A 26,756-nucleotide genomic window follows, 5' to 3' on the forward strand; every position below is an offset into this window, starting at 1 on the left:
TACTACCTGTTAACCAGCAGTCATTCCAAAGCCGCTGCAAATTATTGTTATATAATCATGACATCTAACAAAATCAACATAATCAAGGTCAATGACAACCACTCTTTAATTTTAATTTAAGATGAACGATCAAAGAGAAGGTTAGAGACAACAAAGTCCTTTTTAACTTCACTGCCACACAGTCCCCAAACCTCATTCAACAGCTTACGTCTCTGTTTTGCAAAAGATCAGTTTTCCCTGAAAATACTAGGTGTGTTTCCATCCACCTGTTTTTATTTGCATTTTGAATTTGCAAAAACTGGAGCGGAAATATGGAAAAATTGGGGGAAAAAAATTGTGTTGACAAAATACAAATGTAAACAGACTTGGTGAATAAATGATGACGTACATGAATCATGTGACTTAAATGTCATTGAAGAGCTGAAAACATCAGATCTGTGTGGAGCGATGAGGAGACTGTTACCTTCCTCACATCGATACATGAAACTAACAGAAATGTCATATTTCCATCACGTTTTCCACATGGTTGTGCATGGTTTCAGCTTTGACTGCCGCTCTTTTAATGACATCATCTTGTTGTGTCCTCTTCTTCTGCAACGGTTTAATGGAGAATTAACGCCACTTGCTGTTTATCTCCTAATATTCACAAAACAGTAGTAGATGGAAACATATTCTATATTGAATTTATTTTTTTCTGGAAATTAGGTTAAAATTTGTGCTACATTTGGATGCAAACCCAGCTACTGAAATGCAAAGCTGGAATTTTAGGATTTACACACTCTGGAGATGGTTTTAGAAAAGCTCAGATTCAATGGGGAGAAAAAACTGCAATTTAGTCTGGACAGAGGGATGAGACAGAGAGAAAAATATGCATTTACAAATTTAAAGAAAACTCCTACTGTACCTTTTTTGTTTCTTTTTGTGTTTCATGCTGAAGGCTGGGGGACAGTCTTTGGCACGATCACTCTGAGCAGACAGAAAACAGTGTTGAACGTGCTGATCCAGCTTCAGATCCATATACACTCATCTTTATATCATGCTGATCTATTTTCTTGATTAATCATGTCTAAAAAATACTGAAAAATACCTGTTAAAGGTGAAATCTTCATATGTCTCTTTTTCTTCGACCAACAGTCCAAAGCCCAAGAAAATCAGTCTGCTCTCATGTATGACAAAGAAAGCATCAAATCATCACATATGAGAAGCTAAAACCAGCAAATCTTTGGCATTTTTGCTTTAAGGGTTAGGGTTACATATTAATATAAAAGTCAGTAGACTGTTTGAGGTTCAACAAAGAGGGAAACATCAGGTTCTCTATCCAAATATCTTATTCCGCTACCATAGAAACTGAATCCTCAAACAAATTTAAAAGCAAAGAATACCAGAAAAACAGTGCATCTCTGAAGAGAACCAAGAAGAGGTGACGTTGACAGTCACTGTTTACAAAAACAGTTGGGCTGCTTTTCAGTAGGAAATTCACGGATAATGCCTACTAGTGAATACAGTCTCAGTATCTGTCTCAAAAGATTCAACGTTACAGTCTTTTTAGTGCCAAAGTCCCTCTTTTTGTTACTATACTTCCACCTGCAGCTCAACAGGGAAACACTGTCCGAGGAAACACAAAGAGGGAATTTGATGCTAAAAAGACTGTAAATGTGTCAGATATCCACTTGATATGACTAACTCAGACTGCTGAAGCTGAATAGAAGCTTCACATCAACTTTTAAATGCATTTTTGAACCAAATGACTGTGTGGACACAGTCCACTTACATTTACACTTACAACGTCCGTGCTTGTAATTGTTTCTTTTTTTAATGTTTTAGGCAAGCGATAATACTTGTGTACTTTTACAGTGTACTGTAATTACATGACGTTGAATCTGTTGTAGGGTTTGTTTTCTTGAGATAATGGCATTTCAAAAATAATTGCAAGTATGGCCGTTCTCAGCTCCCGAAGATTTTGGCCCCCCCTTACTTACACTGAAAACCATGGATGTATTAGTATTGGATAGAGCTCTTAGCTGAAAACACATTTGAAGGGGATCTTTTAACAGCCAGTATGAACATGAGGAATGATTACAGCGAGGAAAACCTCTTTCACTGTTCATATGGACACCTGACTGCTGGTTTAAGACACTGGAAAAATTGTGAACCTGTCCTTTAATATGCAGGCGGTTGAACACATGTAGTGCTTCTGTCAGTTTGATGCGTTTTGGAACAACGTTTGAGGAGAGAAAATCAATGACCTATGCTGGAAATGTTTTGTGGTGAAAAATCATTGTTGACAGCCTTGGCCTCAGCAGTTTACCATCAGTAAGGACAAGAAAAATATGCTACAGTTAAAATGCTCAAACTTTAGGACAATTTCACTCAACTCATTATTCTCGTTTCATTTTCCCCGTATTTGTTCAATTTTTCAGTTCATGAATTAGCTTGACAATGAATGAACACCGCCATACACGGGCGGAGTAGGAAATTCCAATCGGAAGCAAACTTCAGCCTCATCTCAGAAAACACAGATCAAACATCTCTGTTGTAGCGCTGGACTGAAGATAAACAGCTAAAACTGATCTGAACATGAAATTCAACTTTGCAGCAAAACCAGGAGACACTAAACTTTACCAAAACTTATCAGGAAATGCATTCTGCATTGCTGCTGTCTGCATTGCGGCCTACCCTGCCGCCAACACTCAGCTATGATTTTCATTTAACCAGGCCTATAACTTTTGTATGAAATGTGAAAACTGTCATTTTCTTCGCTTTACAGTTTCAGTAATATTTGTTTTAAAAACGTACCTGTGGTAAATATGAATTCAACTGCGACATTTGAAGCGGGAGAGCAGGTCTTCGGCGCGGACGTGGCGTAGTGACAGTTTCACTTTCATTCCTCCTCCACATCCGCTGTAATATGCATTTGGCTGCAAAAATGAAAAGTGACACGACTGTTGGTTCAAATTCCATGATTACCTGAGAAGCTGTTAGATAAATAACAGAGAAGTCAATATGTCAGTCAAATTTAAACTTTGCCCTCTTCTTCATCTCCAACAAGGCCAAACTCTCCAGATGTGCAACATCAGGCAGTAAACAGCACCTGTTAGTTTATCACCAAGACACAGCTGTTTAATGAATGACAGACAAAATCTTGGAGGATTCATGTCATCTCCTGAATCTTCATTTATTTTCAGCTCCTGCCTTCAGAGAGACAATATAGAGTCTCCTGTACAAAGAAAAATATCTATAAATAATCATTCCTCCCACAGGACGAACATCAGTTAAACCGGTAATTAATGGACACGTCGTTATTGTTTTGAATCGCATGTATTTTAAATTATTTCTGGCAATTTATTAATTCATTGAAAGCTGAACGAATTACAACAAAGGTGGACAATAAAGCTGTTTTGATTTGAACAGGCTGTAACAACATGTGTCCACCAGATGGCAGCATGTTGTCTGATGATGGTCAGAAGGATCCCTGACAAAGTTTGAAAAGGATCACACTCAGAGAGCTCTGGCTCTGGTCGTTGTTCCTCATATTTCACAATTATCTTGAGGAGAACAATGTTGTTGTAACAAAACATCTGAACACTGAAAAAGTTATTGTTTAAGTAATTTTTCAAGACAGATCGATAGAGTACTTTATTTATCCCCAAAGGGTAATTTCAGTGTTTCAGCAGATAAATTACATAGGTTACAAAAACACACACACATACACACAGAAAAAATATACAGCAGTTTTAGTCCTATTCTACGTGTGTGTGTGTGGGTGTGCGCGTGCGTGCGTGTGAGTGAACAAAACATCTTGTAATTGCAACTTTTTAAACAAAACACAGGAAAACATTTGTTTATTTACAGAGAGCTTTCTGTAGAGCCAATGAACAGCTGAACCAAATATTAAAGCCCTCCTCCAATCAAAATCATGTTTTTCTTCTTGTTCCTTCGGTTGGATGTTTGTTCTCTTCTCTGTGCAGAGTTTGTTTTTATTCATCTGCTGAAGGAGGAAAGTTTCTCTGAGCTCACCTTAAATCTCAGTTTAACACCTGGACATACTGTTAGGATTTATGACATCACAGCTAGTTTGGAGCCAATTATGGTCAAGCATGAACTTATACAAGTGCATATACTGAGAATGGACTTTACAGTGAAGGAGGAGACATGAACAATATTTACATATTCAGAGATTCTGGATTTTTACATGAGGGAGAATTTTAACCCACGTAATTTAACTTTTTTGTGGAAAAACTATATCAGACACAAATTAGTATTCCAAGCTGAATATTTGTCTTAAAACATGACTGGAGGGGATCTTTTAAGTTTTTACTGAGGTATTTTGGGTTTTCTAGCTTTGCGAAGCTACATGTATGGAAATATTAGTTAAATAGCCTGATGTTATCAGCTACAGAATAAAAAATAACAAAGTCATCTCCTTGATTAGAGAGATTTTGGTCGTGTTTAAAACTTAGACTCCTATAATTAGACTATTGTTGTTAACAGTAGGGCTGGATAAAAAAAACAAAACAAAAAAAAAACGATTCTCCGATTAATTGCAATTCTTATTTGAATGAATGAGCAGATAGTGTACAGTGGCTTTATACAGCTTTTTCTCTAAAAACAGCTGCCTGCTGTGGCCCAAAACGACACTATGAGAGCGCTGAGAGTGAACCAGAACAGTAAAGTTGCAGCCGGACAGATAAACAATGAGCTGAAACTCACCATAAAGCTGCGTAAAGCTGAGAGGATCTGCAGAGTCACTGATAATTCTCTGTAGGTTCATCACTACAAGCCGCGACCAACACATTATACATCAAACTCAATGAATCTGGCACCAGCGCAACACTTGAACACAGTATAAACTCTGTGACCAGAGTCTGTTCATGTCTTCTTCATTAGTTCAGTTTGATTCCTGCTTCTGCAGGTTTTTTTACTCTTCATGTTTACAGGGTTTTATTATTTGGGTTCAGCTGTTCATTGGCTCAACAGAAAGCTCTCTGTAAATAAACAACTGTTTCCTGTGTTTTGTATTAAAATGTTGCAATTACAAGATGGTTTGTTCTTGAATTTTTCTGAATTGAATTGAATTTTTGAAAAAATAGAAAAATGACACCTAAACTCGAACAGTTGGTGCAACAGTTAAAGGATCTGCCTGCAGGATGGACAGCTGGGGATCAAACCTGTGATGTGTCAATTTCAGGACATTTTTCTGCACATTTCTCTGCTCTGATCTCTGTCGTGGAAATTTAAGGATGAGGTAACATAAAGAGTTTTACTGCAATAACCAGTTCACATTTGCAAATGTTCATCTCCCAGTTTGCTAGGCTGAAGAAGTTCAGTATTTGTACATACAGCTGCATGTGTCACAGACATCCCATATTCATCACCCTAACAGGTATTTTTAATTAAGGCAATAAGGGTATTAGTTTCCATTTCCCTTCCCCCTTTTAGCATTCCATGTTAACATTAAACCTTCAGTTATCTACCCTGTGTCCTGTCGGCTCTGTCAGACTCAACAATCAGGTTCAAAGGATCCTCAAAAGAAATGAAGAGTCCTGACAGAGTTCACAGGTACGCTGGCCAAACCTCCCTCCTCCCAACTGACAAGAGGAGGGTAAAAGATGAATGTGTCTAACTACTTTAACTATTAGTGCCATGAGAGAAAAACCTCAAAGGAGGAGATCTCCCGAGGCCCTCTGACATCTGTCTAAAGTAAGCACAAATAAACCTAAAACAAATGCAAACATGATTACAGTAAAAAAATATATATAAAGAAGAAAAACAAGAAATAAATTGATCAAGAACTACTGAGTATAATAGTAATAATATTTTAAACACATCTGAATTCACTTTCATCTCAAATCTTCTGGTTATACTGATTTCAGATTTCAGATATTAGCATCAAAACACCTGCTGATTAAAGCACTTAAAACTGGCACTTAAAGGTCTGTAATCAACGTTAAGAATATAAGATAAAGACAGCAAACTTCAGGTAAAACTTGAAAACATAGTAAAAATGAAAACACCTTAATGTATAGTTCAACTTAAAACATTCAGCCATTGTAACATTGTTTTCGTCATGTTCTGTTCTCCAAAGTAATACTGCAAAACGCTGTCTTCAGTTAAAATATGTTTGAACAAGCAAAAAATAATCAATACATTTTACACACAAATATCATAATTCTGGAGGAGTTCAATCTGGGGTTGAATCACACTGTACATTGTACTTTGCGCACAGTAAAGGGATAGAAATACATTTAGTATTTATAATTGTCAGTTATATGAAGTTTTCTCTTTATGTGAAGCATTTATAGCTGCATTTCTTGCTTGAAAGGTTCTATATCAATAAAATGGGTTGATTTGTTATTATTATCAAATTTGCTCTGGGAGATAATGTCATATAACTCTGAGTAAAACTGATCATTTTGATAGTTTCAATGTTAATATGAATAATGACTAATCAAGTCTTTTCTTCTGTTTAAGCTGTTTCACTTAACAAGCCTCACTGAAGAGCCCCTACCCCAAACTTTAAAAAGTGGGTGCAGTGGTTTGGTGAATTTGGTGTGGAAGGTGTGCAGGTGTGTCAGTGATCCTCCAGTAGAAACTCTGTAGAAGGACAGGATGCCAGCCTCCCAGTCCAGATACACCGCCAGTCTGCGAGAACCAGCCAGAGGGACATGAAGGACGATGCTCTTGTAGTTATGATACACTCGGTAACCATGAGCAGAGCAGTGCAGACCCCAAGATATCCCATTGTATCCCATCACACAGTCATGGTCATGACCTTTGCGACGGATGTCCTTGTAGGTCACTCCCATCCCAGCCCAGTATCCCTCCCACTCCACCTCCCAGTAGCAGCGGCCCCTCAGGCCCTGTTGGAACAGGACTTGGGTCCAGTAGTCAAACCTGTCCAGGTGGTCAGGATACGGCTGCTCCTCTTGGGCCTGACTAACTTTTCGGTTCTCGTCAGAGAGGATGAGGAGTTTGTGGGCTGTGTTTGTATCCACTGTGAGCTCACATGCATCTGATGGCAGGAAGAAGTCAAGCAGTTAGACATTTATACTGACAGTTTATACCACTGCCACTGAAAATACTTACTACTCGTTGGCTGGCAGGCATCCATGCATCAGGAAACATCAAACAGCTCCAGTCAACAATGTAATCACTGTTTAAATCAGTGCTCAAGGTATTTTAAACTGCAGGTATCCATCACTACAGTACTGATGCTTCATGGTCTATTAACTCACTGGTAGTGCCAGTCAGCCTCCTTAGTCAGAGTTGTCAGAGTTAGTGCATCATGTACTCCATAGCAGATTTTTGACCAAAAAAAAGAAAAAAGTCCAAACTTACATTGTCTCAGTCCTGGTGTAAACCAGTGTTCTGCATTGTGGTCGACTCTGTGGAGCAGATAGAAACACATGTTGTCTGGATTATGTTGAGGAAGAAGCATTAAAGCCTCTATGAAGGTTGTTAAACTTCTAAATTTGACCCATGAAAACATCACAGCAGTAAAAACAACACTAAACACGGACTACAGCTAAGGCTGATGTCATTAGCTTTTGGAAATATTTAGCCATAAACCATAGTTTGGGACAAATGAAAAATTGACTTGATGATAGTGAACCAAATTTCATGGAATTCCATTCAACACTTGTTGCGATATTTCACAGGATAAGTGAAGACTTTCCCCTGCTGGTGGCGCTAAAGAAAAAGTCACATGATCACTGAAGTTCTTTAAATGTTTCCTCTGAGGATCACGCATGGCTGTACAAAATTTCATCCTAATCCATCCAATACTTTTTGAGATATTTCAGTCTAGATCAAAGTGGTGGACCGACCAGCTAAAAACAACCATCAGACTGTTTTCTTTACCTGAATTTAGTAAATTCACATCGTCCTTCCTCCAGAGCTTCAGAGATGAGCTTCACTCCACTTTCTCCAAGGTGATTGTAGCTCAACTCCAGCTCTCCAAGGTGGGACGGGTTGGACTTCACAGCTGAGGCCAAGAAACCACAACCTTTCTCTGTGATGTTACAGAATGACAACCTGTGACAGAGTGACAGAATCGACCTTTAACAGCTGGTTGTTACCCTTCATAGCTATTAAAGTTGCATTAATAGTCTGCTTAAAAGGATACCTGATGGTTTCCAGTTTACAGCCCACATTTCCCAGTCCAGTGCAGAGCAGCTTAACTCCTGAGTCTCTGATGTCGTTGTCACTCAGATCGAACTCTCTGAGAGGTGATGAAGCACTCAGGACTGAAGCCAGGTTCTCACAGCATCTCTGGGTGAGACTGCATCGGTTCAGCCTGAAGGGACAAACAATGCAAAATAACGAAATCAAATGCAAAGATACAAAAAACTACCACATCAAAATGATCACACAGTTAAATCACACCTATCAAAAACTGAACATTATAAGATTTACAATGACCACACTTGTTTCAAGGTTCTTGTATTGGATTGTATTATACTGTCAAGTCTTCTTTGTCATTCTTTATTGTACATGTAACTATTAATAGTAAAATGTGGTAGAGAGTATAAAAGTCAACCAGTAAATGTGTACCAGATATTGAAAACTTGGTTGTTGTGTCAAAATAAAAAGTCAAATGTTGTCTCATACTAAAACCATAGGCTAATACAGACATCAAGAGAAAGTAAAATAAAATAGCGTAAAAATCTGGATGACACACTTTTGCTTTTACATTTTGTGTCAATCTTGTTTTACTTTATAGTTGCTGTTTCTGTTTAGGTTTTATGTAGTTGAACATAACCACCTTTAGACTGAGTGCAAAAGCTACACAGTAGCACAATATTGTCAGAGCCTAAACTTATATATAACTCACAGATAAATGGATAAAAAGAACTGCACTACTGCAAGACAAAGAGTCTACAGCCCTGTCAGCAGCTCTGTACTTGATCTCAGAATCTTTAAAATAAATGATTGTATCGGAGTTATGAGTGAGTAGCATTCCCATCCTTTCTTTGACATCTGCCTGGAAGTCAGCATCTCACTAGAATGGGAGTGTGTTTTCCTTCAGTTCAATTGTGTACTCGCTTACTATTATAGTTTAGCTCGTTAACATGCTGTCATTTACTAAATAGAACTAAAAACAAAGTACAGATGAGACCTAATGAGAATGCCATTAGTTTTGCAGGAATTTGCTCATAAACCATGTTTCTGACAAATGAAATTGGATAAATTTATCCTGTGGGGAACATGAATGTCAGTTTTGTCAAAGTTTTAATAAACCAAGTAGCTGTTTGTTGTTGTCAGAAAAAGAACATCACAAATGTCAACCTCATGATGGTGCTAGATGAAATGTTAGAGGGTCAACAAGGTAATTGGATTCATCCTCTGGAGACCTTGGAAATCTACAAAAAACTTTTATGCTAATGAACACATATTTGTTGACATATTTCAGTCTGGGCCAAAGTGGTGGTACTGCTGCTACCAAAACAAAACATTTTGGTGGCCAAACCCATAAGTTCTTGCACCATAACTTGACAGTAGCGCAATATTGCAAGGGCCTAAACTTATATATAACTAATAGATAAATGGATGAAAAGAACTGCACTACTGCAAGACAAAGAGTCTACAGCCCTGTCAGCAGCTCTGTACTTAATCTCAGAATCTTTCAAATAAATGATTGCACTGGAGATATGAGTTGGCAGCATTCCCATTCTTTCTTTGACATCTTCCTGCAAGTCAGCATCTCACTAGAACAGTGGGTACGTCTCAAGTATCTCATTTTATGTCTCCTCACTCCTCGCCTGAACTGGAAGTTGTTCCTGATACGCCATTTTGACAGGCGTCTCAAGTCTCTTATTCTGCTCCGAGGAGCGAGGAAACATGAGAGCAGCCTTCACGGAAGTCTTTTATCAGCCGACACGCTCCCTTATTGGATATCAGTTATTGATTGGACGCTGCAGCTGATCAGACTGATCTGATACATCACTGCAGTTTCAAACCGAAGTGGAGACAGATTACAGATTAAATTTAAGTGTATCATTCCCGAATTTTATGCTTTACTTGTTTTCTGATTCATCATAGTTAAAAATCTGTTAATTGTTGGTCTGATCAACAAAAGAACCATAAACAACTTTCTTCATTTATTAGAAAGATTTTTCTTTTCATGATGTTATTTCCTCCATTAAACTGTTTCTTGCTGACAGACAGACTCTTCCTGACTTTAATTTGATCTATAATAACAGTCAAACATATTTATATTTTACATCATTTATCGTCATTTCTATTCAGTCACATGTGAGGATGAAAAATCCTGAGCGTCGGGTTTGATATGAGTTACATCATTTCCATTTTCCACTTTATTTAGGTGTTTGTTAAACAGGTAACAGCCTGCAGAGAGGAAACAGCTTTCTCTAGTGGTGATAACTGTGCACCTTTATTAGTGTCAGCACAGTACACATGTGTGCAGACACAAACTCCATCAGAAGTTTCGACAGCTGTTAAAGCCAACTGACAGCTGATCCAGCTGTGATCAGCTGTCGCCGTCATCAGAAACGGATGTCGCTTCATGTGACGCTTCAGAGGAGAGGACGTCTCATGTCTCTTAAAAGAAATTTCCTTGTTTCCTTTCTCCTCACTTCTTTTCCTTGCATCCACGGTGGGAGGGACTAAGACGCAAGGAAAAGACGCAAGTGAAGGAAACGTGGATGCAATTTAGACTTGGGATGCACCCATTGTGTTCTCCTTCAGTTCAAATATCAGCTTACCAGCTTACTATCATAGTTATGTGTGTTAGCATGCTGTCATTTACTAAGTAGCACTAAAAAGGAAGTGAAGATGAGACCTAATGAGAATGTCATTAGTTTTGCAGGAATTTGTTTCACTAGCAAGGACCACACCATCAACAAGATGCGTTTGGATGATTTATTAAGGAAAACAATTGATGTGCATAGTTCTTCCGGTTGCTGTGTTGTGGGGAGGCTTATGAGGAATCCGCTATAGCACCAGGGCAACAGCGGATCCCCTCAGGACACTAAGAAGGAGAGGAAGAATCAGGAAGAAACAGGAAGAGAGAAATACGGTGGGGAATACGAGAGTGGCAGAAGAGGAAAGGGTTAGGTGGTATTTATAGGAATGTCGGAAGTGGCGTAGTTGAGGTATGTTCCTGCTCCTGAAACTTCACTGACCAAACTTCAATATTGGACAAATGAAATTGCATTAATTTATCGTGTGGGGAACGTGAATTTACTTTCAATTTCAATTCAGAACATGAAATGTCAATTTTGTCAAAAGTTTAATAAACCAAGTAGCTGTTTGTTGGTGTCATTAAAAAACAACACTAATGTCAACCTCATAATGGTGCTAGATGTTTTTTTTTAAATTATATATATATATATATATATATACATATACATATACATATATATATATATATGAAATGTAAATATATGTGTGTGTTTATATATATATTTATATATATATATATATATACACACACACACACACACATATATTTACATTTCATGTTGATGAACACATTTGCTGAAATATTTCAGTCTGGGCCAAACTGGTGGCCCTGCTGTTACCACAACAAAAAGAGTCTGTCTGTAGTTGCACTGAGTTATCAGTATTTTGGGGACTTCCAAAATCTTTGTTCAGTCACATTATCGTTAGTTGCAGCTTTGACTCACCTCAGCGTCTTCAGTCTGCAGTGTTGGCTCTTCAGTCCGTTGCAGAGAAGTTTAATTCCTGAGTCTTGTAAGTTGTTGTCACTGAGATTTAAATGATTCAGCTCATTAGAGTTTGAGCTGAGAGTGGAGGACAGAGTCTCACAGCAGTGTGCAGTGAGATTACAATCATTCAACCTGATAAACAGAAAGACAAAGTCAATTTATTATTCAAATTTGCAACCTCAATGGATGATTATTAAAAATGAAACTGCAAATGATGAGAGAGACTTGCATTGCTGATTTGGATGCTTTAATGGCTGGTAGGAGCCTCAGAAGGCTTTCTTCTGTCCTGCAGTATTTCTTGAGCTGGATCTCCTCTGGCTTCTCTGGTGAGGTCAGCAAGACAAAGACCAGAGCTGCCCACTGAGCTGCAGAGCGCTCGTCCATCACTGAGTCTTGGTCTGACTCCATGTAGCTCTGGATCTCCTCCACCAGAGAGTGGTCGTTTAGCTCATTCAGACAGTGGAAGAGATTGATGTATTTCTCTGGATGATGGGTCAAAAGACTGATTCTCTCTTTGATGTACCTGATGGTTTCTTCATGACTTTGGGAGTCGCAGGTTTCTACCTGTATCTTCAGGTCTCTGAGCAGAGCCTGACTGGAATCCAGAGAGAGTCCGAGGAGGAAACGCAGGAAGAGATCGAGGTGGCCATTGTTGCTTTGTAAAGCTCTGTCCACTGCAGCTTTGTGCAGTTCGGATACAGGCGTTGTTTGGGTCATCTGTTTAGATCCAATCATCAGGTTTTCAGCAGACACCTTATACATCACATGGACATACAAAGCTGCAAGAAACTCTTGAACTGACAGATGCACAAAGCAGAAGACTTTTTGCTGCATGCAGAACTCTTCCCTGAAGACTTGAGTGAACACTCCTGAGTACACAGATGCTTCTTTGACATCAATACCACAGTCTCTGAGATCCTCCTCATAGAAGATCAGGTTGCCTTTCTCCAGCTGCTGGAAGGCCAACTTCCCAAGGGACATGATCACCTTGTTATTCCCCTGGGCATCCAGTTCTTGCTCCTCGCCGTACTTGACATGCTTCTTTGTGGTCTGATGAGCCAGAAAGTGGATGTACATCTGAGTCAAAGTCTTTGGCATTTTTCCTCCTCCTGCTTTGGCACACATGTTTCCCAGGACAATAGAAGAAATCCAGCAAAACACCGGTACATGGCACATGATGTAGAGACTTCTTGCTGACCTTATGTTTGCAATTACTCTTTTGGCCAAGTTTTCGTCTTCAATTTTCTTGTGGAAGTACTGCTCCTTCTGTCGGTTGTTGAAGCCTCGTATCTCAGTCACTCGGTCAACATACTGTGGAGGGATGCAGCTGGCGGCAGCAGGTCGGGTAGTTATCCACAGATTAGCTTCTGGTAGCAGGTTACCTGCAATTAGGTTTGTCAGCAGAGCATCTACTGAGGCTGCTTGCGTAGCATCACAACATCTCTCATTTCCCTTGAAATCCAGAGGGAGTCTGCACTCGTCGAGACCATCCAATATGAACAGAACTTTGTAAATTTTCAGGTCTTTGATTCCAGATTCTTTCAGGTCTGAAGAGAAGTTACACAGGAGCTCCATCAAGCTTTGCTTCTTATTTTTTAACAAATTCAACTCCCTAAAAGGAACTGAAAACAGGAGCAGGATGTCTTGATTGGCTTTCCCCTCTGACCAGTCCAGCATGAACTTCTGAGTCAGCACTGTTTTGCCGATGCCTGCTATCCCCATGGTGAGCACTGTTCTGATTGGTCTGTCTTGTTTGGGTAAGGGCTTGAAGATCTCCTCGCACTTGATCATACTTTCGGAATATTTCTGTCTGTTGAACGCCATCTCAATTTGTCTCACTTCATGTTCATTGTTGACTCCTCCACTGTCCCCCTCTCTCAGGTAGATATGTGTGTAAATGTCTTTGAAAGGCACAGGGCATTGCTCTGCACTTATCCCTTCCAACAAGTTCTCATTTTTCGTCTTCAGGGAAGATTTTAGTTTGCGTTGATACACTCCAAGTTCTCCATAATGACCTAACAGCACAGAAATATGTAATATCAATAATAAGCCAAAACTGTTATGTTCACATAACACTCCTTATACATAGCTACACTGACAACAGGAGCTGCTAATAGCTAATTTGGCATACTTACCTGGCTCAACCCAAATTCAAATAGAAATATTAGCGCTCTAACAAGTAAAGTTTAGGATATTGGGATGCTGTGTTATGTTTAATTATAAAATGCATCTGAGGGTGACAGGGATTCAGTCACTAGTGTTGGACAAATTGAAATCTTGACCTGCTGGTTTTACTATATGAAAAGTCAGAGGATCATTAAAATCTTTATGTTTCATGTTTTTGGAACCATGAATGGGAGCACCACATTTCATGAAAATTCATCTGTTAGATGTAGAGATGTTTCACAAAAGATGAAAGTTAACAGATGGACAAATTGATACAAAAACATATGTATGACATTCATCAAACATCAGCTGTTGTAGTAAGATAACATTCAGTCTCTTACTTTGTTCAAGTGTGTGAGCATGTTCCTCCTCATTCATCTTCCTCAAAACATGGAGGGCAATCTTCAGAGCTGCTTCACTTGTTTCATCATCAAACTCAACCGGCGAATCAGGGGGTTCATCCTCCTGCTCGTCTTCCTTAAACAGTCCTTCATGTTTTGTAGAAAGGACCTTCTTATGTTGTTTCACAGCTTGCTTTACAATGGCCACAGCTTTGGATTCAAACACCTGACAAATAAAATGTTTTTTATTAACATATAAGATTTTTTAATTATATACTATATCACTGAAGGAACATGATATAGACATTAAACACCACTGCTTTATTTTGGAATTATGTTAATGTAATGACATTAGAAATATCAACCCTAATGTCTTAGTAAAACATGATAATAATCAAAAAATTATTCATTATGTATTTTTACTTTATTATAGTTCATTGATATGTACAGTATTGCCCACCTTCAGTGTGTCTGGGTTCTGCTGAAAGCTTGATGCCGTCTGGCTGCTGAAAAAAAGGATATAGTCCTCATAGTAGCATAACATTTTCAAATCAACCAACCAAGTTGTCTGTTTTGTCAGATATGATAAATATTCCACCTACTCTTCTATGAAACTATTCAAATTCATCTTTATCCTTTAATCTTAAAAATTCCATCCGTTCAGTAGCCTTTGTTGCTACGGTTGTTCCACTGGTTGTTCACAGCAACAGCATTGATAATCTTACCTTGTTCTGGAAGTTCTGGGTTCAGTGCTGAAGTCTGGAGGATATTCTTTGGATTGATCACTCTTAGCAGACATAAAACTGATTGTTGATGATGATGATCTACTCTCAGATTTCCTCATCTTCTTGGCTTCAGTGGCTCTGAAGATCAGTAACAACATAGACTACAACCAATGTTTTGGCAGCAGTAACACAACTACAATCTGATATAGTTTTGCTGTCATAGAAATACATAATCTCATACATACAGACTTTTGTTGGTGCTGAAAAATGCAGCTGCTCAGTGTCAATTCTAGTAAAGAACTTAGTCTTTGTCACTTGATGAGTAGAAACCAGACACATAATACAAACAGATAAATAATTCAAGGTACAGGAATTGGGATAAGGCTGGTAATTTTCTATATTTTTCTTCTTGTCAACAAATCTCATGTTTGGATCCAAACCCACAATTAACTGATCTGGTAACAAGTATTGTGTGTGTATCCAAAGGTTATTCCTTGGTGCCGTAGACCTCTGTTGTTGTCCAAAAACGATTAAAAACACATCAATGAGTCACACCGCTGCACTGGGTGACATGTTCCTTCATTATGAAGAGTTTGGTCACGTTAGTTTGTTTAGAAACGGCTCCAAAGATTAATAACAGTGATCATGTTTCAGTCTCCTTAAGTGTAAAGCGGACGCCACTGAGCATGTGCAGAAACATTGTTGTTTACAGCTTCAATAGCTTGTTGTGCTACATATCACAACCTCTTGATTTTATACTACATTATAAATTTCTCAAGGAACTTCAGTACTAAGTCAAGAGGTTGTGATATGTAGCAAAACAAGCTATTGGAGCTGTAAACAGAACCAAAAGTTATTTTCTTAACTTTACTGTCACACAGCTGACTGTGACTGACAGCTACAGACAGTCTGTTACTCTGCTGAGATTCAGTTTGTTAAACCTCTGTTCAGTTCCCTCGTGCTTTCTGTCATCACTTATATAGTGTTTTAATGCAGCTGAAATCAACATAGTTGATCTGATTTACATATTTTTCTGTTGTCAGACAACAGAATGAGTATGAAATAATGATTTAATCACGTCTTATACTACCAGTTAACCAGCAGTCATTCCCAAGCTGCTGCACTGCAGTGATAAAATTATTGTTATATAATCAAGACATCTAATACAATCGACATGAATCCAGGTTAATGAAACCACTCTTTAATTTTTAATTTTAATTTTAGATGAACGATCAAAGAGAGGGTTAGAGACAACAAAGACCTTCTACCACACAGTCCCCAAACTTCACTTTACAGCTTACGTCTCCGTTTTGCAAAAGCTCAGTTTTCCCTGAAAACACTAAATGTGTTTCCATCCACCTGTTTTTATTCGCATTTTCAATTTTCGCATTAAAAAAATTTGAGCGGAAATGTGGAAAAATTGTGAAAAAACAGTTTTGTGGATAAAAAACAAATGTAAACAGACTTAGTGAATGAATGATACTATTATCTATGCCTAGTTTATAAAATGTTAAATGGTTTAGCCTCTCCTCCACTATGTGACTTTGTGTACACTCGCTCAGTAAGGTCTATTAGATCCTCCAGAATATCCTCTATACAAGATTGTACCAGACCATTTCATTGCACTGCATTTGGGAAGTCAGCTTTCTCTGTGAAAGCCACAACTCAGTGGAACGTCCTACCTGAAGATATGAAGAACTGTAGTTCAATCAATACATTCAAGGCCAAATTAAAAAATCTTCTTGAGACCAATCAGCTTTGTGACCACTGAGTCTAAATTCCATCTATGGTCTTCTCATTAGCACAGGTAATCTTGCTTTTAATTTGAAAAGCTTTGTATTTTGTATTTTGTATGGTGTATTCTGTGTGTTTTTTGCTTTGCACGGTTTGTTGTTGTGCTGTTGTATGTTTTGATTGTGGGGGAATACAGATGCAAATTAGCTTTGAGCTAATTTCAGTGCAGTGCATCTTTAATGTTTAAAACTGCACACTGTTCTAATCAATAAATAAATACAATCAATTAATAAGCGTCACTGGAGAGCTGAAAACATCAGATCTGTGTGGAGTGATGAGGAGACTGTAACCCTCCTCACATCAATATATTGAAACTAACAGACATGTTATATTTCCATCATGTTTTCCACATAGTTTTCCATCGTTTGAGCTTCCACTGCTGCTCTTTTAATGACATCTCATTGTGTCCTCTTCTTCTTCAGTAGTTTAATGGCACTGACTGGAGAATTAGAGCCACCTGCTGTTTGTCTCTTAATATTTACACAACAGTAGTGGATGGAAACAAACACTATATTGAATTTACATTTCCAGATTTTCTTGAAATTTGGTTAAAATTTGTGCTACATATGGATGGAAACCCAGCTACTGAAACACCAAGTTCAAATTTTAGGATAGGACACGCTCTGGAAATGGTTTCGGAAAAGCTCAGTTTCTATGGGGAGAAAAAACACCAATATAGTCTGGACAGAGGGCTGAAACACAGAGAAAAATATGCATTTATAATTTTATCCAGCTTGGTGTGCATACCAGGCCTTTAGTCTTTAAATGACATTTAAAAAGAAATTCAGACTCCTCAGCTGTGTTATAGCACCTTCTGATTTCCACTCAAGTTGATGATTTATGTTTTTCAACAAAACAAAAAAATTATTTGCTCAACTTTACTATCATGGTCCTCAAGACAACTCCTACTGTACCTTTGTTGTTGTTTGCGCTTCATGCTGAAGTCTGGAGGATATTCTCTGGAGCGATCACTCTGAGCAGATTCTGATCCAGCTTCAGATCCACATTCATTCATCTTCAGGCCTTCAGCAAGTCTATAGAAAGATCACTGCAGTCTACATCAAGCTTGACTAAGATCTCATAAGGATTTTGTGTCTGTGTTGTTTTCAACCACAGACAGCTTCACTAAAAAACAGAATTACACATTACAAACATTACTTTCCTAATACTGTAACATTAGTAAGTTATTTATAACTTGAAAAACTAAATTATGGAATAAAACACTTTAATAAACCCTCCATATGATAGTGTAGACAGCTGTTTTCATCAAAAGAGATTTGATAAACTCACTGTTCACGACCTGCTGCAGCAAATAGACACAGTTAAGAGACTAACTGGTATATAAAGTGAAACATGAAGCAGTTAAAGAGACTTAAACTTACATTTATCAGGCAGAAACAGGAATCTAATGAGATGGATAATGTTGCTTCATGTCTGCAGGATGTGGAAGTCAGATGTTTGGAAATAACATCACCAGCTGCTCTTCCTGTTTGAAGAAACAGTTACATTTATATCTGGATTTCCTTATTTTCTTTATCCTGCAGTGAGTTTTTCCACTGAATGTGATGGATATACATGTCTTTGTTTCCTCTTGTTTGGCTCTTTCGGCTTGGCTTCTTTCCTCACCTGCACATACACATTTTGTTTTATTAATGTTCGTCTTTTATCATGACATATTGATTGTACAAAGTAATAAATAACCACGACCACCTGAACACCTTTTCAGACTTAATGTGCTGACCAGGAGCAACCAAACAAGCAGTGGTGGTAATATGCAGCACCAAAGACATACAGTTGGCTCTTTTCTAGAGTGTTTGATTCACATTATGTGTCATGTAAGTGACCACTTGCAGAGCAAAGGGAGAGTGTCTTAAACTAGGGCTGCAACTAACGATTATTTTCATTATTGATTAATCTGCTGATTATTTTCTTGATTAGTTATGTCCACAAAGTACTGAAAAATGCCCGTTAAAATTTCCCAGAGTCAAAAGTGACATCTTTGTTTTGTTCCATCAACAGTCCCAAGAACAAAGATAATCAGTCTACTCTCATGTGACAAAGAAAGCATCAAATCATCACATCGGAGAAGCTAAAACCAGCAAATATTTGGCATTTTTGCTTTAAAAAGAATAAAACTATTAACTTTTAACTTAATTTTCGGACGATCAACTTATCGTTGTAGCTCAGTCCTAAAACATGCCCAGTAATAGAAACGAATAAATTTTTTTTAAAAATGCAGACAACAGAACATTGCACTTACTTTTGTTAAGGTTGCAGAGTACCTTGACATACTGTCCGATGATTTGAGAGGAGTAAAAAACCTGTGGATGTAAGTAAACATGAAAGGAGAAATAACATATGGTGAAACTGAAATAAAGAAGTGAAGACTGTGTTGCAAGTGAAAGTTCTGCATGAGAAAAATAAAAGTACATAAGTATTATGAGCTTGATGTAGTTAAAGTATTGCAGTAAAAGTAGTGGTTTGGTCCCTCTGACTGATATATTATTATATATGACATCATTAAATTATTAATAGTGAAGCATCAGTGTTAGAGCAGCATGTTACTGTTGTAGCTGCTGGAGGTGGAGCTAGTTTACACTACTTTATATACAGTTAGCTAGTTTAGTCCAGTGGTTCCCAACCTAGGGGTCGGGCCCCTCCAAAGGGTCAGCAGATAAATCTGAGGGGTGGTGAGATGATTAATGGGAGAGGAAAGAAGAAAAAACAAAGTTCTGATACACAAATCTGTTTTCAGTTTTTGGACTTTTTCTCTAATCTTTGATTTTTGCTGAAATATTGGATCATTTGAACATTTATTGAAATGAAAGCATGTGAGAAGTTTAGAGGGAAAAATCACTATTTGGTGGATCTCTTAACAACTCATAGACATGTGAAATGTGACCCTGACTACACACTGCTTTTTGTAAGACGTCAAAAGACAAAAAGGTTGGAAACCACTGGTTTCATCTTTAACAATGTGTTGTATTTTAAAAGCTTGTTATATTATCCATTGTGTCAAATCTGCATCTGAAAAGCAACTAAAGCTGTCAAATAAATGTAGTGGAGTAGAAAGTACAATATTTCCCTCTGAAATGTAGAAAGTAGCATCACATGGAACTACTTGAGTAAAGTACAAGTACCTAAAAAACAGTATATGTACATCAGTATATGGTTTTCTGTTTATTCTTTTGCTATTGTATTTTGCCACTAGATGGCACTGCATAATCATGTCTCCCACACCCCCCAAAATAATGACGCTGTTCTTTAAATACGCAGTTTAAGATTATCGGTGCTGTTTACAAACTAGTCGAGTATTAAACCTGAACATACAGACTATATCTATATATCTATATATACTGTGGATAAACTGTCCGTGTTGATTTTAATGTATTTTGCACTTTTGCATAATGCACCTAAGGACGTTTGAGGGAGAGGAAATAAAATTACTTATTATAATCATCAACATTATCAAACTATTAAACATAAATTTGTTTTATCGTCTGGTCTGCAGAAAGCACAACAATAATATAATGTTTAATTTAAATGTTAAATGAGCTCTTCTGTTTGCTTTGTCTCATCTCTCCCTCTAAGGTCTAAACTGTGTATTACCCACAAACAACGTCACATCGACGCGTTTTTATTGTTTTTTGAATGTAAAATCTATTTTTCTAGCCAGAGATTCGTTAATGTTAAAGAAACTTACCGCTCAGTGCAACCGTCGTACGCCCCACTCCACAAGTCAGTTTAAGTTTCGTTATAAACAACATTAAAAATACTTTCACTTTCTGCAGATAACTATCAGCGATGCACCAACCCCGCCTACATAAACATAAATAAACTTTAACATTAAAGATCTGATACTTTATGATAAATAATTTGCTGTATTTGCATCTGAACTAACTGTTCTTCTCCTGCCATGACTTTGATATTCAGCTTCCCTTTTTAGAAGAATGTGAACTCCAGGAAATAGCGTATTATACGTATACGTATATAATATACGTATACCGTATAATTGTGATGACTGGCGGTGATAAAATATTGAATAATTAGTAATTAGTAACATGTAGTAATTAAATATGCTGTTGTAAATGTTAAAGGTGTGTGTTAAACCAGCAGTCAGGTGTCCATATGAACAGTAATGTAATCATTCGTCCTGTTCATACTGGATATTAAAAGATCCTTCAAATGTGCTTTCAATGGAAGTGATGGAGGCCAAAATCCACAGTGTGTCCACACAGTCATTTAAAAGTCTGTGTGAAGCTTCTATTCAGCTTCATCAGTCTGAGTTAGTCATATCAAGTGGATATCTGACACATTTACAGTCTTTTTAGCATCAAATTCCCTCTTTGTGTTTCCTCGGACAGTGTTTCCCTGTTGAGCTGCAGGTGGAAGTATAGTAACAAAAAGAGGGACTTTGGCACTAAAAAGACTGTAACGTTGAAAGATATCTACTTGATTTGACTCATTTGGACGCTGAAGCTTCACATTAGCTTCAGATAAACTTTGAAATACATCTTTGCACAGAATATTTATATTTAATAATCTTCAATTTAGATCTCAACTGAGACAAACTGAGAAAAATCATAAAAGCAACAAATAAAACTGAACTTTATGTTTCAGCAAAAACTCAAAGCAGATTTGCAACTACTTATAGTTAAATCTATATTATTTTCTTACTTCTATAAAAATGTGGATTAAGTTGAGTTCTATATTCAAGGCTGTCACATCTTGCCTGGACTTTGGGTGTTTTTTGGTCTTTTTATGTTCTTGTGTTCTTTGGGGTCTCCTGGTTTGCACTTCTGTTTAGTCCTTCGGTTCATAAGGGTTTTCTTGTATGATTTGGATGATGGGTTTAGAGGACTGCATCATTAGTTTGTTGGGTTGTGTGCTTGGGTTTGTGTTTGTGGTTGGTTTTGGATGGGTTAGTGTACGTGGCGTTGAGTTTGTTTTCTGGGTTTTTGTTCTGTTTCCCTTGTGTGTTCATGTACTCCTCCACACCTGCCCTGCATTTGGACTCGTTAGCCCTGCCCTGCTGTTTTCCCCACACCTACCCTGTGTTAGCCTCGTCAGCCCTGCCCTGCTCCCTGTGTTTCCTCAGCCAATCAGCTCCCTGTATGTTCACTCCCCTCTCTTGAGTTCTCCACCCATCTCCCCACCTGCACCTCATCTCCTTGTTAGTTCAGTTTCTTTTTAAGTTCTGGTTTTCTGTTCAGTCCTTGTTGGATCGTTTTGTGTTGTTTCATCTGCTAGTTCTGTTCAGCTCTTTTTTTTGCCTGTCTTTGGTCCACTCCTGCTTCCCCACCTGACAGAAGGCGTCTGTTTTGATTTGTGAAAAGTGTCAAAACAAGAGAAGGAAAATGGTCTCATGTTGTAAATCGCAGCTTTGTTTGAATCAGGAACCAAATAGATGTTTTTGGACACATTGAGACAGTTTTGTTCAAAAAAGGTACAATTTTAATCAGTAAGTAAATTACTTAGTACAATTCATTTGAGGATTTTAAATTGTAAATTAATATTTGACAGAACAACCAAAACAAAGAACAAAAATCCAGAAACAGAAAGTCTTCATCAACAACAAAATAAAGACTTGAAATGGTTGTTAATCAAAAATAGTTTTAGCTAATTAAAAAGCCAGAAGTTGTGAGTTAAAAGCAAAGATCAGATTTGGCAAAATGTGTTTTAAATTGATTGATGAATCATCGTACATGTAAGAAATTCAATGTTTTCCACTTGTTTTGAAATTTATTTTTTTTGCAAATCAAACTTTGCTTTGGACTCGACTGAATGAAAAAAGCTTTTCAGTCATTCCTGCTGAAGTTTGTCCCTCGTGAAGTTTTGCAGTGATTCACGTCGACTTTATTCTTCAGATCTTCATGTGATGAGCTGTGAGGAAACATTTAAAGAACCATGAAGAAAAATCAACAAAATATTATTCTGAATAACTGCAGTAATGTAAGAAAGCTTTACAGCTCTACTAATCAACCTCAGTGTGGATGATTATGGATATAATCTTTTAACATTTTAGATATGTAGATGTAATATTGTTTTTTTTATGTCAACTGAGAATATTTTTATAAATAATCAGGCTACAACTCATTATTTGAACTATTGTTTAATCTACAGATTATTTTCTAGATTAAATCAATTCATCATTTGGTTTATAAAATGTCAGCAAACTGTAGGAAACTGTGCATCACAAGTTTCCAGATACTCAAATTATGCCATTGTCTGTTTGAACTCCTTCCATCTGGCAGATATTATAAACCTTCTACGCCCACATCTCCAGACTGAGAAATAGCTTTTTATCCAGAGCTGTAACTGTTCTGAATCACTAAATACCCTTCATAACCTGTCTGACGGTTACTGTTATATACTGCTATATACTGTTCATACTGTTATATACTGTTAAATACTGTTATATACTGTTCATACTGTTATATACTGTTATATACTGTTAAATACTGTTCATACTGTTATATACTGTTACATACTGTTATATACTGTTAAATACTGTTATATACTGTTACATACTGTTATATACTGTTAAATACTGTTATATACTGTTATATACTGTTCATACTGTTATATACTGTTATATACTGTTAAATACTGTTCATACTGTTATATACTGTTACATACTGTTATATACTGTTAAATACTGTTATATACTGTTAAATACTGTTCATACTGTTATATACTGTTATACTGTTATATACTGTTCATACTGTTATATACTGTTATATACTGTTATATACTGTTAAATACTGTTCATACTGTTATATACTGTTACATACTGTTATATACTGTTATATACTGTTCATACTGTTATATACTGTTAAATACTGTTCATACTGTTATATACTGTTATACTGTTATATACTGTTCATACTGTTATATACTGTTATATACTGTTATATACTGTTCATACTGTTCATACTGTTATATACTGTTATATACTGTTACATACTGTTATATACTGTTAAATACTGTTCATACTGTTATATACTGTTACATACTGTTATATACTGTTAAATACTGTTATATACTGTTACATACTGTTATATACTGTTAAATACTGTTATATACTGTTACATACTGTTCATACTGTTATATACTGTTATATACTGTTAAATACTGTTCATACTGTTATATACTGTTACATACTGTTATATACTGTTAAATACTGTTATATACTGTTAAATACTGTTCATACTGTTATATACTGTTATACTGTTATATACTGTTAAATACTGTTCATACTGTTATATACTGTTACATACTGTTATATACTGTTAAATACTGTTATATACTGTTAAATACTGTTCATACTGTTATATACTGTTATACTGTTATATACTGTTATATACTGTTACATACTGTTATATACTGTTATATACTGTTCATACTGTTCATACTGTTATATACTGTTATATACTGTTACATACTGTTCATACTGTTAAATACTGTTCATACTGTTATATACTGTTACATACTGTTATATACTGTTAAATACTGTTAAATACTGTTCATACTGTTATATACTGTTCATACTGTTATATACTGTTACATACTGTTATATACTGTTAAATACTGTTCATACTGTTATATACTGTTATACTGTTATATACTGTTCATACTGTTATATACTGTTATATACTGTTATATACTGTTCATACTGTTCATACTGTTATATACTGTTAAATACTGTTACATACTGTTATATACTGTTAAATACTGTTATATACTGTTATATACTGTTCATACTGTTAAATACTGTTATATACTGTTAAATACTGTTCATACTGTTATATACTGTTACATACTGTTATATACTGTTAAATACTGTTATATACTGTTAAATACTGTTCATACTGTTATATGCTGTTATACTGTTATATACTGTTCATACTGTTATTTACTGTTAAATACTGTTCATACTGTTATATACTGTTACATACTGTTATATACTGTTAAATACTGTTATATACTGTTACATACTGTTATATACTGTTAAATACTGTTATATACTGTTATATACTGTTCATACTGTTATATACTGTTATATACTGTTAAATACTGTTCATACTGTTATATACTGTTACATACTGTTATATACTGTTAAATACTGTTATATACTGTTAAATACTGTTCATACTGTTATATACTGTTATACTGTTATATACTGTTCATACTGTTATATACTGTTATATACTGTTATATACTGTTCATACTGTTCATACTGTTATATACTGTTATATACTGTTATATACTGTTAAATACTGTTCATACTGTTATATACTGTTACATACTGTTATATACTGTTCATACTGTTAAATACTGTTCATACTGTTATATACTGTTACATACTGTTATATACTGTTATATACTGTTAAATACTGTTCATACTGTTATATACTGTTATACTGTTATATACTGTTCATACTGTTATATACTGTTATATACTGTTCATACTGTTCATACTGTTATATACTGTTACATACTGTTATATACTGTTATATACTGTTCATACTGTTATATACTGTTATATACTGTTACATACTGTTAAATACTGTTAAATACTGTTACATACTGTTATATACTGTTAAATACTGTTATATACTGTTATATACTGTTCATACTGTTATATACTGTTATATACTGTTAAATACTGTTCATACTGTTAAATACTGTTATATACTGTTCATACTGTTATATACTATTATATACTGTTATATACTGTTCATACTGTTCATACTGTTATATACTGTTATATACTGTTAAATACTGTTCATACTGTTATATACTGTTATATACTGTTAAATACTGTTATATACTGTTCATACTGTTATATACTATTATATACTGTTATATACTGTTCATACTGTTCATACTGTTATATACTGTTATATACTGTTATATACTGTTCATACTGTTATATACTGTTATATACTGTTAAATACTGTTCATACTGTTATATACTGTTACATACTGTTATATACTGTTAAATACTGTTCATACTGTTATATACTGTTACATACTGTTATATACTGTTATATACTGTTCATACTGTTATATACTGTTACATACTATTATATACTGTTCATACTGTTAAATACTGTTCATACTGTTATATACTGTTACATACTGTTATATACTGTTATATACTGTTATATACTGTTAAATACTGTTCATACTGTTATATACTGTTATACTGTTATATACTGTTCATACTGTTATATACTGTTATATACTGTTCATACTGTTCATACTGTTATATACTGTTACATACTGTTATATACTGTTATATACTGTTATATACTGTTACATACTGTTATATACTGTTAAATACTGTTACATACTGTTATATACTGTTAAATACTGTTATATACTGTTAAATACTGTTCATACTGTTATATACTGTTGCTGTATTGCACATCCACTACTTACTACTGCTGGTCACTGTTCATACTGTCCATCACTTTATTGCTATTTTATCTTATTTTTTGTTCTATGTTCACCTTATTTATTGTTATTTATAGCATAGATACAGAAGTCTCACACTTAATCTTGTTGTACTTGTACAATGACAATAAAGATATTCTATTCTAATGGCTGCAGCTCTAATGCTGATGTTAACCTTAAGCTCAAAGCACCACTGTGTACAGCCTCACAGAGCTGTTAGCATGGCTGTAAAAGACTGAATATGTTTGCATGTGGTTAATATGTTAAAGAAGCAAAGAGGAAGTTTAAATAGTACAAATAGATACCATCAGGTCAGTAGCAGAAATGAGGTCAGCAGCCTGTGGTGTGATATCATTTGCCACAGTATCACAGATGCAAAAAGAGGTGTTTAAAATATCCTGCTAAAGGTGTTGATGCATCAATGCAGCTCTTATGCTCAACAGTGAAAACCTGAACTGTAAAATCCAGCAGCTGTAATGTTGTTTGTGTGTCTGTGTATAGCTGCAACTACTAATATTTTTTCTTACTGATTAATCTGAAAATAGTGTTAATCACTTAATAAATTAAAAGTCGAAAAA

General features: G+C 35.9%; 1 protein-coding gene and 1 long non-coding RNA gene across 11 annotated transcripts in view; both read right to left on the minus strand.

Annotated features, from left to right (window-relative positions):
• The window catches only part of LOC121905113 (NACHT, LRR and PYD domains-containing protein 12-like), a 60,422-nt gene that overhangs the window by 10,898 nt on the left and 22,768 nt on the right, over positions 1-26,756 (minus strand). Inside the window, exons 1-13 of one of the 9 annotated variants that reach the window (XM_042423105.1) lie at positions 20,420-20,644; positions 18,977-19,037; positions 18,099-18,342; positions 17,631-17,750; positions 14,923-15,060; positions 14,658-14,703; positions 14,198-14,423; positions 11,920-13,705; positions 11,649-11,822; positions 8,126-8,296; positions 7,861-8,034; positions 7,339-7,385; positions 4,012-7,012 (exon numbers count right to left, since the gene is read on the minus strand). In XM_042423105.1, coding sequence (XP_042279039.1) covers positions 6,477-7,012; positions 7,339-7,385; positions 7,861-8,034; positions 8,126-8,296; positions 11,649-11,822; positions 11,920-13,705; positions 14,198-14,423; positions 14,658-14,703; positions 14,923-15,060; positions 17,631-17,731 — 3,399 coding nt within the window. In that variant the 5' untranslated portion in view covers positions 17,732-17,750; positions 18,099-18,342; positions 18,977-19,037; positions 20,420-20,644 and the 3' untranslated portion in view covers positions 4,012-6,476. Of the gene's footprint in view, positions 1-4,011; positions 7,386-7,860; positions 8,035-8,125; positions 8,297-11,648; positions 11,823-11,919; positions 13,706-14,197; positions 14,424-14,657; positions 14,704-14,922; positions 15,061-17,630; positions 17,765-18,098; positions 18,343-18,976; positions 19,038-20,419; positions 20,645-26,756 lie in introns of those variants that run through there. The other 8 variants (XM_042423111.1, XM_042423113.1, XM_042423110.1 and 5 more) reach the window with 8 other exon arrangements.
• On the minus strand, positions 449-3,073 carry LOC121905119. Of its 2 annotated transcripts, none has more exons than XR_006098351.1 (4): positions 2,797-3,073; positions 1,088-1,156; positions 905-966; positions 449-591 (listed from the first exon to the last, which is right to left on the minus strand). It is a non-coding gene; the product is annotated as an uncharacterized LOC121905119 (long non-coding RNA). The 2 variants fall into 2 exon arrangements; XR_006098352.1 differs by having other exon boundaries at positions 449-636.

Source organism: Thunnus maccoyii, chromosome 10, assembly GCF_910596095.1.
Source record: "Thunnus maccoyii chromosome 10, fThuMac1.1, whole genome shotgun sequence".
Classification (NCBI taxonomy): Eukaryota; Metazoa; Chordata; class Actinopteri; order Scombriformes; family Scombridae; genus Thunnus; species Thunnus maccoyii.